General features: G+C 42.2%; 1 protein-coding gene across 5 annotated transcripts in view; it reads left to right on the forward strand.

Annotated features, from left to right (window-relative positions):
• Window positions 1–13,856, forward strand: part of LOC110071416 (uncharacterized) — a 181,834-nt gene that overhangs the window by 87,491 nt on the left and 80,487 nt on the right. For all 5 annotated transcript variants that reach the window (XM_078386437.1, XM_078386436.1, XM_020779102.3 and 2 more), the window contains 7 exons: window positions 1,658–1,705; window positions 5,410–5,451; window positions 6,677–6,739; window positions 6,987–7,061; window positions 7,988–8,071; window positions 11,026–11,082; window positions 13,188–13,241. In XM_078386437.1, the coding sequence (XP_078242563.1) occupies window positions 1,658–1,705; window positions 5,410–5,451; window positions 6,677–6,739; window positions 6,987–7,061; window positions 7,988–8,071; window positions 11,026–11,082; window positions 13,188–13,241 (423 nt within the window). The remainder of the gene's footprint in view (window positions 1–1,657; window positions 1,706–5,409; window positions 5,452–6,676; window positions 6,740–6,986; window positions 7,062–7,987; window positions 8,072–11,025; window positions 11,083–13,187; window positions 13,242–13,856) is intronic.

Here is a 13,856-nt window from a genome sequence, read left to right on the forward strand (position 1 = left end):
GGCGACCTCTATGTCATTCCTAAGCAGCGTACCTCTTACAGATGTCTGCGCCTCTGCCACCTGGGCACAGCTGTCCACTTTCATCCGGCATTATAGACTTGATCTCCGGCAGAAGTCTGATGCGGCCTTTGGACTTGCTGTTCTAGCCTCTACCTTGCCGTGACACCCTGCCTCCGGGTAAGACAGCTTTTTATTCACTCAGGGTGTGATTCACAGAGGCCACGAAGAAGAACGACAAGTTACCCACCTGTAATTGTAGTTCTTCAAATGGACCTTTGTGATTCACACATCGCGCCTGTCCTCCTCTCTAATTGTCCATTCTGCTTAATGTAGCGGCGGTTGACACAACTGAAAGGTTAACACAACTGGCGCCAAAGTACTTATACGAGGGGGGAGGTGCCTTATTTTAATGTGTTTTTTGCTACAGCAGAAGCTCTAGAACTTTCCGATGAGGCGCCACACAGGCGCGGATCACCCCATGGTGTGAATCACAGAGGTTCGCTTGAAGAACTACAATTACAGGTGGGTAACCTGTCGTTCTTGGGAATGGCTTGATCCTGAATTAGCATTCAAGTTCAATTAATTTTATAAAAGGCCTGCTTCTGATGCAGATGAAAACTACTGGGTTTGGTTTATATGGGATGAAAATTTCTCCCTGCTGTTGGGAAAATAAAGTTCTGCAAAATCCTTGAGCTGATCGTTTTAACTTGCAAGGGAGGGGGTGCATGCTGTTTGTTTGTTTGTTTGTTTGTTCATTCGTTTGTTTGTTTGTTTGTTTGTTTATTTATTTGTTTATTTGTTTATTTGTTTATTTGTTTATTTATTTATTTATTTATTTATTTATTTATTTATTTATTTATTTATTTATTTATTTATTTATTGAATTTGTACCCCACCCATTTAGTCAACTGACTGCTCTGGGCAGCTAACAGCATATAAAATAAGCCATTTAAAATATGGTACAAATAATATATCAATAGACAAAGACTCAAGGTGAGAGAACAAAATAAATCAAGAGGTGGCTGGAGGGAAGGCTTCCCTGAATAGCCAGGTTTTCAGTTGGCATTTGACCTTCTCATTCATTTTCTCATGTATTTTCAGGTCTGTGTAGCCAGTACAGTCCAACACATTGACTACCATGCTCCTCTTTGTCAGCTCACTATGTTCTATCAGCTGGCATATATTGGGTGTTGTGTATGTGTTCTCTTTTGTGTGCATGCAGACACAGAGATAGATTAACACAGAAAACCTGCATTTTTAGACTCTCCTTGAGGACACAGTTATGGGAATTATCATGGCAAGTGCTGGTACTTTAAAATGTGCTGCTATGCCACAGGTTTTCTGATCTATACACTGATAGATGGGGAAGGCAGTGATAGCCTGCCCACACAGTGCCTGTCTTCACATTCACTTTCACCCTTCTTTTCCAGCATCTTATACAACCAGAAGCCAATCTCCCTCCCCTCCCTTTCAAACTCGCTCAGTTTATTTCCATTCTGTGTTGCTGAATAGCGAGCTTAAACGGTTCCCATTTATCCTGAGTTCCTTGCATTCATTAGAAGGAAGTTGCCTCCCCGCTCCAGATCCTAGGGAAAAAGCCATTCTTCCAGGTGAAACTTGGCTATTCTTGTGATGATTTATTTCTATCTGTATCCAGGAAACAAACCTGAAGGGAGAAAAAGGAGAGCCAGCAGTCATAGAGCCTGTAAGTATGATACCTCATCTGTGCTGGCATTGCCATTCCTCCTCCATCACTTGAGGATCAAGGTTGGGTAAACTGTAGTCCTGCACGCTGCGATCAAAGCTTTGTGGATGTGTACTTTGTGAGAAGGATAAAAGTCTCCAGCTCTAATGATTTGAAGGTGGCCGTGAAGTGTCCAGTGTTAGATCATGGGGACCTTTGTGTGACAGGGGACCAGATATCCCCATTAAGAATGACTGGCATAGAGGTCAATTTTGTCATGTTTTGTGGCCCATATGCCTACCCAATTTACATTGCTCTATACAGTGTCCGCCCAAAAAGTGCAAGATGATTTTGCTGTTTAAATCCGGTATAAAAAAAAACTAGACCCATTTTTAATACAGCAAAGCACCCACTGTAAGAAATTTATGTTACTTGTTTCAGAAAAAAATGTTCTAGATAAAAGTATAGAGTGCAAACATACCATAAGAATATACCCAGACTAGGGAGTGTTAGCTGGTAATGTAACTAAAAACAACCACATGACAAAACATCCCTCTGTAGACCTGAAGGGCTGCTGAAGAACTATCTACATTGTCTTAATTACAACATGGGGAAAATGGAAAGCATGTGTGATTAAAAAGAATGTCATTAGCACACCTAGCCACTGCATTATTTCTGTAAAAATGAAAAATGAAGAAAAACAACAATCACCAATACAATATGCAAAATAGGCTCTTTGACCATGTCCCTCCCAACCTGGAGAGCTTAGCTCTCAGGATGCCTGCAAGTCTGAAAAGCAGTTATTGAAATGGCTAATATTGTCCAACCATGAAACGCCTAATCTCTGAAAAAGAAGTTGAGACCAGCAGTTGGGCCCTGAACAAGGTGAACACCCTATTTCCCATTCGCTTTGGCAGAATGCTTGCTTGAGAACCTGGCTGTGCAAAACCTGTTACTCAATTTTCATTGAAGTTTCTATTCTGTTTGTTTGTTTGGTTGATTTTGGTTGTTGCTTTTTGTTTGTTTGCTTGCGTTCCCCCCATATCACAGAGGAGAATAAACCCATTTTCCTAAAGTGGATATTGAGTGTGGTTGAGCACTCTATGCATATTACAGTGGTGCCTCGCTTAACGAGTGCACTGTTTAACAACGAATAGCGACACATTTTTGTGATCGCTAATGTGATCGCATTGCGATGTTTAGATAGGCTAAACACTGCATTGCGATGACCGGTAAGCGTTTTGCTTACCGATCTTTGCATTGCAATGTTTAGAAAACAGCTGATCGGTGGTTCCAAAATGGCCGCCGGGTGCAGAAAATGGGCGCCCGCAGCATTTTCGCACCCTGCCCTCGTTTACCGGGTAGTGAAAATGGTGGCCAGATGGGGGAATCTTCGCTTACCGGTGAGTTTTTCCCCAGTAGGAACGCATTAAACGGAGTTTAATGCGTTCCTATGGGGTTTTCCCCCCGCCTAGCGACGAATCCAGATAGCGACGTTAATCCTGGAATGGATTAACGTCGCTATGCGGGGCACCACTGTATATTTATACATATTTTTCCAAAGGAATACAACAGGATATTGGTGCTTCCCATTGTGTATGCAGTTGTCCTGACTTTGCAATGAGCTGCACAATCAAACCATACTTCCATCCCTCTTCCCAATTCTGGGGTTTATGTAGGACATATATCTACAAAGACATGTTTACTTTTCATTTCGGAAATACAACATCTCAGATATTTCTTGTAATCTCTTTCTTTCAGGCACACAAATGTAGTTTATAAATGTTTAAGGATGCATGTAGATAGTATATCACAGAAGTGAGTACAACCCATCACATTTCATAAATATTTTAGTATATCTTTTCATGTGACAACACTGAAGAAATGACGCTTGACTGCAATGTAACGCAGTGAGTATATAGCTTGTATAACAGTGTAAATGTGCTGTCCCCTCAAAATAATGCAACACACAGCCATTAATGTGTAAACCGCTGGCAACAAAAGTGAGTACACCCTAAGTGACAATGTCCAAATGGGCCCAAGTAGCCATTTTCCCTCCCTGATGTCATGAGACCTGTTAGTGTCACAAGTCTCAGGTGTGAAGGGGGAGCAGGCGTTATCGCTCTGACTCTCTCAGAGTGGTCACTGGAAGTTCCACATGGCACCTCATGGTAATGAACTATCTGAGGATCTGAAAAAAATGAATTGTTGCTCTACAGAAGGATGGCCTAGGTTATAAGAAGATTGCCAAAACCCTGAAACCGAGCTGCAGCATGTTGGCCAAGACCATACTGCAGTTTTACAGGACAGGTTCCACTCAGAAAAGGCCTCACCATGGTTGACCAAAGAAGTTAAGTGCCCGTGCTCAGCATCATATCCAGAATTTGGCTTTGGGAAATAGACATATGAGTGCTGCCAGCATTGCTGCATAGGTTGAAGGGGTGGGGTGGGCAGCCTGTCAGTGCTCAGACCATACGCCGGACACTGCATCAAATTGGTCTCCAGGGCTGTCATCCAGAAAGTCTGCATGTGGTTTGCTGCAGACAAGCAGACTAAGGACATGGATTTCTGGAACCATGTCCTGTGATCCGATGAGACCAAGATAAACTTATTTGGTTCAGATGGTGTCAAGCTTGTGTGGTGGCAATCAGGTGAGGAGTACAAGGACAAGTGTGTTGTGCCTGCAGTCAAGCATGAGGGTTGGAGTTTCATGGTCTGCATGAGTGCTGCCAGCACTTGGGAGCTACAGTTCATTGAGGGAACCATGAATGCCAACATGTTCTGTGACATACTGAAGCAGAGCATGATCCTCTCCCTTCAGAGACTGGGCCGCAGGGCAGTATTCCAACATGATAACAACCCCAAATACACCTCCACAATTACCACTGTCTTGCTAAAGAAGCAGAGGGTAAAAGTGATGGACTGTTCGAGCATATCTCCAGACCTAAACCCTATTGAGCATCTGTGGGCCATCCTGAAATGGAAGGTGGGGGTGCGCAAGGTCTCTGACATCCACCAGCTCTGTGATGTCGTCATGGAGGAGCGGAAAAGATGGCCTAGGCTATAAGAAGATTGCCAAAATCCTGAAACTGAACTGCAGCATGGTGGCCAAGACCATACTGCAATTTTACAGGACAGGTTCCACTCCAGTGGCAACCTGTGAAGCTCTGGTGAACTCTATGCCCAAGAAGGCTAAGGCAATGCTGGAAAATAATGTTGGCCACACAAAAATTGACACTTTGTGCCCAATTTGGACATTGTCACTTAGGGGTGTACTCACTTTTGTTGCCAGTGGTTTAGACATTAATGGCTGTGTGTTGTGTTATTTTGACGGGACAGCACATTTACACTGTTATACAAGCTATATACTCACTGCTGTACATTGTAGCCAAGTGTCATTTCTTTAGTGTTGTCACATGAAAATATATACTAAAATATTTATGAAATGTGAGAGGATGTGCTCTTTTGATATACTGTATGCAGCTATGCAAGATTGCATGTAAATGGATTATGTTTGTGTGTCTGAAAAAGTGGATTGTAGTCCATTAAATAAATGTAGTAGTTGATGCAACAAGACTATTTTGGTTTTGGTGTTTTTTTTTGCCTAATATAAACAATGCCATGTAACTCTGTGTGTACTTGTACTTTTCATGGGTTCCCATCTAGTTCTTTATTCTGGCCACTTATCAAATTATTTAAAATCTTTTTTTTTCCTTTTACTGCAGGGCAGGCGTTTTGAGGGGCCACCTGGATACCCTGGTCCACAGGTGAGGGAAATGATTAATGCAGAATGGTTATGGTGAGCAATGAGGACTACCCATTGGGTGAATTAATGATGGTTATGTTATACACCTAGTCACATTATCTTTGCGTTGTTTTGCCATGCAGCAGCAATATTTTGCCACATTTTGAGGAACATGTCCACAGTGGCAGTTCAGTAGACTGAAATAATATAGTTTCCTTTGAGGATAGTTTATCTAGATTCCTTCTAGTCTCTTGATAGTAAGAGAGCAGAATAATCATTCCAATTACTGAATGTTACTCTGGTCTAATGCTAAAAGATTTGAGCATGGATCTGAAAAACTGAATTGTAGTCGTATGTTACATAGACTTATCCCAATTTTTACCACTCATTTCTAATGGTATATGTTGGATGACAGCTGGATTCCAGTATAAAATAAAGCACATTGTTATTTGTTGCATTTCATTTTACTTTACTGCCTGGTATTTCCTAAAAACAAATCATGATTTCTCAGCCACCTGCAAGCCACAGTTAAGAGATTTGTTGCTGGCTTGCAATGCCTGGTTTGTGTAAATGATGGTTTGTTATTACATCTGAACCTAGAACTACAGCTTGGCTGCAGTTTATGTCTCCTAATACAGAAGGTGCCGGAAAGGCAAGAGAGAAACAGAACGCAGGTGGGAAAAACAAACTGTGGTCTACAGGATAATTAATGGTTAACAAAACAAACCACAGCTAACCTACCCATGGCTTAGTATGACTTGATCTGTCACGATCTGTGTGTGACCTGCATTTTTAGGGGAAGGCAAAGTTTTTTTTTTTTTTAAAAAAGCCAAGTGTATCCAAAATTTTGCCCCCAAAAGGAGGGGCAATATTCTTGCTATATTCAGCAAACTATTTCAGTTGAGAGCATATAAATAAGTAAGGGCTATTTATATAAAGCTGAATGTTTGTTCTGCTTGTGTTAGTCAATGAAAAAAAATTAAAAGTTAATCACCCCACTGAAGCATCCTGCCCAAGCACACAGAATCCTACTGCTCTGTCTATATCTGGCAATGCGATTAGGATGCTAGACTTGAGAGATCCAGATTCAAGTCCTTTCTGGGCTATGAAACTCACAGGGTGATCTTCTACTCACTATTTTCAGCCTGGCATTCCTCACGGTTGTTGCTGTGAAGATGTGAGGAAGATGGAGTGTGGGATTCAAGTGGGTGACGATGTCTACTGCTATTCTATTTATCTCTTCTCAGGGTGAGACAGGCCCAATGGGACAGGCAGGGCCACCAGGGTTTCCAGGAGATTCTGGTGAATGGGTAAGGAAATCTCTGTGTGACTCAAAAGGGGGGGCCAACCTCCTCCTTCTCCATCCTGGGGATTCCTGATCTTCTCAGGCATTGGTGGGGGGGGGAGAAAGAAAAGAGATTAAGGAATCCTCGGCACGCACCCCTTTCAATGTACCTCAGTACGGAGAGACAAGTTTCAGCTTGGTGCAGCTTTCATTTCTAGTCCAACCTTTCCTGGAAATGATTGACAGGGGTTTCTTGTGTGTTCTATGTGCAGGGACCACCAGGGCTCCCAGGCCTTCCAGGTGCTGATGGCATTCGTGGACCACCTGGGACAATGATCATGTTACCGGTAGGTGATGTAAGAAGGGGAGTCTCATAGCTGAAGGGGTGGAGGGGCTGAGAGAGTCAAGAGCCAGGGATAGCTGTAGCAAGAAGCAATAATAGCCAGTCCTTTTGGGGAAGTAGATTCTGAGGGAATCTGGCTGATATTTAAAATGAGATGTGAACTCCTCCCTGGAATATGGCGGCATTGCTTTTGGCTGTGCTTCAGGTAAAAATAAAAGTTCCAGCACTGACTGTGCAACTGGGCACCAGGGACATCTTCTGAAAGGAAGGGGACCAATGGAAGGAACACTGAGACTACACAAGAAGAGAAAAGGAGGGACATTGTGTGTGTGTGTGTGTGTGTGTGTGTGTGTGTGTGTGAGAGAGAGAGAGAGAGAGAGAGAGAGAGAGTACAATTCCCAGATTCCACAACCTTGCATGTGCTGATCTGATTCCAGTTTGGGATGACCTAGTTATCCCTTCGCTGTTTTCCAGAAAGTGAAGATAAAAACTGCAGATGGATGTATGTCAGGGTGTTTGGACTAAGAATTATAGTCCAAAAAAAAAAAAAAAAGTAACTGTTCCAGTCTCTCTGAGTTGAAGTGATATGGAATGTGGCTCGATGTGGAGTAAGACAGCTTCTTTCCACAGTAGTACAAAGAACAGCTTTACAGTTTTGATTAGCTTTTGAACAAAAGAAATGGGCTAAAATCTGCCATTCATTAAACTGTTAAAGAGAGGAACACCAAGCGATGGTCCAGCAACTAAGATAGAGTGACAGCTTTGAGCTTGATCCAAAAATAGATTGGGTGTTTCCTTTGCTTGAGAAAGGCCATTTCCAGTTGCAAATATCCTGGGTGATTGTAGCACATGCTGTGGTTAATTCAATCATGATGAGCGCACAATCCCATCATTTCCTTCTCTGACTTCCTTTCATGGGTCCATGTCCAGTTCCAGTTTGGTGGCGACTTGACGAAAGGCCCTTCAGTTTCCTTCCAGGAGGCCCAAGCCCAGGCTATTTTGCAACAAGCAAAGGTGAGTGTTGTGTGCGTGTGTGTGTGTCCATGTCCTGATCCAGTTCTCAGTGTTGCACTTAAACTTGACTTTGTCATTTTCTGTCCCTGTTTTTGTTGGTCTCTTGCGACGTCTCTCTCTCTTTCCCTCTTTTCATACAAACAGTAAATCAGCAAGCTTCATTATGTGGTCTGTCACAAAAGCTCTGCCACCTGGGAAACCGCATCAATACAATGCTGCAAGAATGACCCTCTATCCACTTTGTTGCTGCTTATTAACTCACATTATCCTTATTCCCATATTACAAGAAAATATCCCCATGCAGTAAAGTTGTAGTCTAAATTAAAAAGAGAGAGGTTAAGTTGCTTCAACATCGGGGGCTCCTGGGTGTATAAGTAAAATATGTATTGAGATAAGTCTCTTTTTGACCTTTTTAAATTTTTAGTTGGAAAAAGACAGTGGAAACAGTTCAGGGGAAATGAGGTGGTGTTCTACAAGGTGATGCTATGTGTCTCTTGTGTAAAACATGCATAAGAAAGATCAATGTCACAGTAAAACTCAATCCAGCTGCACCCCTGCCTAGACAAGGGCGCCCTGAAGACCATGGTGCATGCGCTGGATCTGCTACTGCCACACTCTCTCAGTGGGTCTGCCCTTGAGACTGACTTGGAAACTTCAGCAGGTGCAGATCGCAGCGGCCAGGCTGGTGGTCAAATGTGAATAAGTTTGATTACATTTCCCCAGTCCTGGCTCACCTGCCCTGGCTGCCTGTTTTGTTCCAGGCCAGGTTCAAAGTTTTGGTTGTTACCTATAAAGCGTTCCACAGTTCGGGACTGTGGCGTCTGCCCAGTTCATGAATATTAATGTCCTATCTGCATGTAGGCAACGTGGTGGCGCTGCGGGCTAAACCGCAGAAGCCTTTGTGTGCTGCAGGGTCAGAAGACCAGCAGTCGTAAGATCGAATCCACACAATGGAGTGAACCCCCGTCGCTTGTCCCAGCTCCCGCCAACCTAGCGGTTCGAAAGCATGCAAATGCAAGTAGATAAATAGGGACCACCTCGGTGGGGAGGTAACAGCATTCCGTGTCTAAGTTGCACTGGCCATGTGACCACGGAAGATTGTCTTCGGACAAAACGCTGGCTCTATGGCTTGGAAACAGGGATGAGTGCCGCCCCCTAGAGTCGGACACGACTGGACAAAAATTGTCAAGGGGAACCTTTACCTTTACCTTATCTGCATGTACCAATGAGAGTGCTGGAGAGGCAGAGTCACGAGATATAAAAGTCTTGGCAGGAGGAGGAAACAGGAGGATGGTGGATTTGGATTTTTAGGAGAGACAGTTAGATTGCTAAGCAAGGGCTTATATGTAGTGAATTGATGAAGACCATGAAGGACTGTTTAGTTCAGAACAAACATTGTTGGCTTAACCTTTATTCTTTGTTACAACAAACTATTTCTACTTTATATAAAATGACCTGTTGTTTGGACCTCTGTCATTAACATTGAAAGTTGCTGTGAACAACTGGGAGGTGAACAGCTCGTGGCATGAGCCTTTCTTTGGTAAAAGAACCAAGGGATGCACGGGGAATGCAACAGGGACCTTGCTATGTATCCAAGCATCTTTCCCTAAGAACACCAGTCACCCGATCCTCCCTCTTAGGGGTTGCCACACTGAGAGAGGCAAAGAAGAGTTCTACTAGAACTGGGACTTCTTGATTGTGATCCCATCCTTATGGAATGGGCTCCCAGTGGAACTGCCCTTGGCCCCCTCCCTCACAGCCTTCACGAAGATGCTCAGAACAAGGCTTTTCATTGAAGCTTTTGAAGCCATCCTCTCTTAATAATTAATGTTTTTTTTAATTCCGATGCCACCTGCCTTGCCATTGTTTGTTTTTCTGATTTATGAGTTAAAAGTATGGATTATATTTTGATTGATTTGATTATTTGTTTGTATATGACTAGTTGTTCCTTTGTTACTCATATATAATTTTATATTCACTTTACTTTTAATGTAAACTGCCCAGAGTAGTGCCCAGCACTAATTAAATGGTATACAAGTTTATGAAATAAATAAAGATCTAGAAGCATCCCTTCATGAACCAGTGCAGGACACTTAAGAGTCAAGCATTAGGGGAAAATGCACATCCCAATTAATGGATTCTTCCTCCAATGAATCAATTTCCTCCAAAATGCATTGCTCAGCAATTAAACTTGCTGAGTAAGCTTGTGCTCACCTACCAAAAACCAATCACAAAAAGAAGTGCAGCTAAATGCGTCAGAAAAAGAATGTGCTATGAGAAACAGTTGTTCTTTCCCACCTAAGGAGGAACCTCTTCCAGAAATGTTGTAGATCTACTGCCTAGTTGATTTTGAAATGAAAGACTGAAGCCACAGTTGAAGAGAAGCAAAATCCTCATATTTTGTGGGTGTTGTTCACCACTCAAACTTTACCTGAGTTTTTAAAAGGTCTTCCTGGTTCTGTCTAAGTGTCACCTCCATTAAGTGTCCATTGAAGAAGAGGCCATTTTTTTTCAGGCTTAATTTAGGTTTATGCTGCATTCCGACTCCAGGTGAGGGGAGACAGTTACCTGTTTCTCATTTGTCTCACATCTAGTAGACTGACATTATTTTAGCTGTAGCAGATGAGGGAATTGGGGATGAGTGATTGCTACATAGCAAAGATCCATCTCAGGCTCATACGTTCTGAGTCCCAGTCAGGCTGCTTGCATACACAATTGTGATAAGGTCAGGAGGATAAGAACAAGAGGAAACATAGCAATCATTTGCAAAACTCTAAAATCCCCTCCCTACACCCCCAGCTACATCTTTCATTCCTACTTCATTTCTGCATGACATAGTGACCCTGCTGTCTGGCCTTTATTTCATGTTTCCTTACTCTCAGTTCCCCATTGATTCACCCTAAGTTCTGGTTAAATTACTTCCCTGAGACTCATCACTGCCTTCCTCTCTCCAGCTTTCAATGAAGGGCCCACCCGGCCCCATGGGTCTTACAGGACGGCCAGGGCCACTGGTAAGTAAAGTCAATTGTCTGATATGGCCCCTTTCAGTCACAGATAGGGTGGCATTCAGGAGTGGGTGGGACATTCACTTTTTACCCTTCACTGTGTGACAAAATTGCACCAATATCCAAGCAAAGCTGTAATGTTACTTTCTACAAGTAATTTGCTTTGTTATTTGTTTGGCTTGGAAATTATACCACTTATTGCTCATTAAAAAGTACATAGAGGAATATGCCTTGTTGCTATTCACTTGCTTGTTACATTACTGTGGAATGGGGAAATTAATGCCTGGGTGGATGATGATGATGATGATGATGATGATGATGATGATGGTGGTGGTGGTGGTAGTAGTAGTAGTAGTAGTAGTAGTAGTAGTAGTAGTAGTAGTAGTAATGAGCCATCAGGTCAATTTGGACTTAGGGCACCCTTTTCAGGATTTGACAGGTGTCATGCCCTTTCTCTGGGGGCACTCTGGGATTGTGCAGCTTGCCCAGGGCCACACAATCTGGCTGTATTGTAGGAGGTACAGTGGGGAATCGAACTCCCAACCTCTAGCTCCATAGCCAGATGAAGTGAATATCTCATGACTTTTGGATTTTTTTCAATATATTAAAAAAAACTTTTTGAGAGAGGGTGAAGCTTGCTGCAAGGTCCCATAAGAAGGTGAGATAAGCCTCTGGACGTGTCAAAATTCTCCACACCAGGCTAGCAACACTGGCCTTTTAGCAGCAGATTCAGAATGAGGTACAGCATGAGCAGCAAAATAATTCCATGATGCTGCAGTTCTTTCTCTGTTATTTGTGGGGCTGTACCTTCTAATGAGGAATGAGGCAAGCCCTTGTTACATTATATCACATATGGAGCAATTACAGTGGGGTCTCTACTTAAGAATGTCCCTACTTAAGAACAATCCAATTTAAGAACAGCTCCATTTGCTTAATTTTGCTTCTACTTGAGAACAGAAATCCAAGATAAGAACAGGAAAAAAAACCTTTCCTGCTCTTTTTTTAACCTTAGGTCATCTTAGGTTAAAAAAAATTCTCCCCCTAGTGGTAGAGTCCGTATTAACCAGCTTTTTCAATCCACCTCTACATAACAAAACAACAGCCAGAACGGATTAATTGGTTTTCAGTCCATTCCTATGGGAAATTTTGCTTCAACTTAAGAACGTTTCAGCTTAAGAACACCATTCCAAAACAGATTAAGTTCTTAAGTAGAGGTTCCACTGTAGTTTCTATGGACAGAAAAGAGCAGATACGGATTAAATGGTTTTCAATGCATTCCTATGGGAAATGCATAAGAACTTTTCAACTTGAGAACCACCTTCCAATACGGATTAAGTTCTTGAATAGAGACCCCACTGTACACCCCATGTTACATTAGCACAATAAAAATAGTTGTTGTACCATATTACAGCCAAAAGTAATAATTGCAAAGTAACTCATAAATTTAATTAGCTACAGTACTTTTAAATTTGTGTACAGGCATGCCCACCATGAGTCAGAATGAGGCAGCTGCTTTGGGCAACAAATTTCAGGCAATGTGAAAGGGAAACAAACAGTTAATTACTTAATTTACCATTGTAGTAATATTATTGTCAGACTTGGGGAACCTGCTTGTGGGTTTTTTGCACTTCGTTTGCCAGAATATCCTGGCTGACTTTAAGGAATGTGCACCTTGATGGTGGTGGTGGAAGAGGATTTGCTGTTCTGTGGTGCAGTTTGTGATGTCACAGCAAATGGTAAGTTCTGTTCCAGAATGAAACAGAAATTCTCTGGTCTGGTTACCAGTAAATTGCTTCCTTGAGATGTCCCTGAAGTTGTTGGGCTGCAAATTCCCTCGTCCCTGAGATCAGCCCTACTGGTTAGAGCTGGGTGAGATTTTTAATTAGACAACATCTGGAGGACCACAACTTCTCTAGTCCTCTTCTGAATGTACAGAAGAGAAGCTAGGCACACTCTTTTTTCAGGGGCAAGTATCTATGTACAACTTTTCCTGGGTTGTCTCCTGAGACAATTCCAGATACGATAATTTTGTCTCTCCTGGTATTGTTCAATGAAGTTGCTTTCTTGGTGTTTTGGAAGGGTTCAAACTGCCTATTACTTTCTGCTTTCAGGGGCTTCCAGGAAATTCAGGACTGAAAGGAGATGCAGGTGAAGTAGGACCACAGGTGGGTTGCTAAAGAGGATGAGGTCCATGAGTAAAAGATGGAGCAGTGAAATGCCATTTTCAGATACAATCTCCCTTACTTTGGGATTCCTTCCTTTCTGTTTGCAACTGCTAAGCATGTGGGGAATGCACTAGCCCTGAGCTTAGAAAATAACTTTGTGGAAGTATCCCCTCTCCTTCTTGCTGTAATGTCTAAAATATAATCCTGTGTACTTTCTCATTATAATATTTAAGAAGTAATTAATTGTGTTACCCTACTAGGTTGCTGTTACCTTAAAATAATTTCTCAAAATTAGAAAGAGAATGGCATAAAACATTCCTGTCAAAATGCCCTTTCCGGATAACTTGAAAATGTAACTAGAAAATGTTATCCCCTGTACCAGAAAGATAAGTTAATTTCCATTCCTTACATTAGTTTTGAAATAAAGCTTCCTTACCTCTTCGTTGCTCCCCAAAGTGACATGCTACATATTAATTATGCTACTTGTACGTTACTTCCAAACTTGGGGGAACTAGCTGTAACAAATTGAACATGTGTAGAGTATAAATTGCAGTTTAGCATACCATATATAAATAAGCAGACTTTCTGTTCAGTCCAAAGGACTGGTCTACCAAG

Source organism: Pogona vitticeps, chromosome 2, assembly GCF_051106095.1.
Source record: "Pogona vitticeps strain Pit_001003342236 chromosome 2, PviZW2.1, whole genome shotgun sequence".
Classification (NCBI taxonomy): domain Eukaryota; kingdom Metazoa; phylum Chordata; class Lepidosauria; order Squamata; family Agamidae; genus Pogona; species Pogona vitticeps.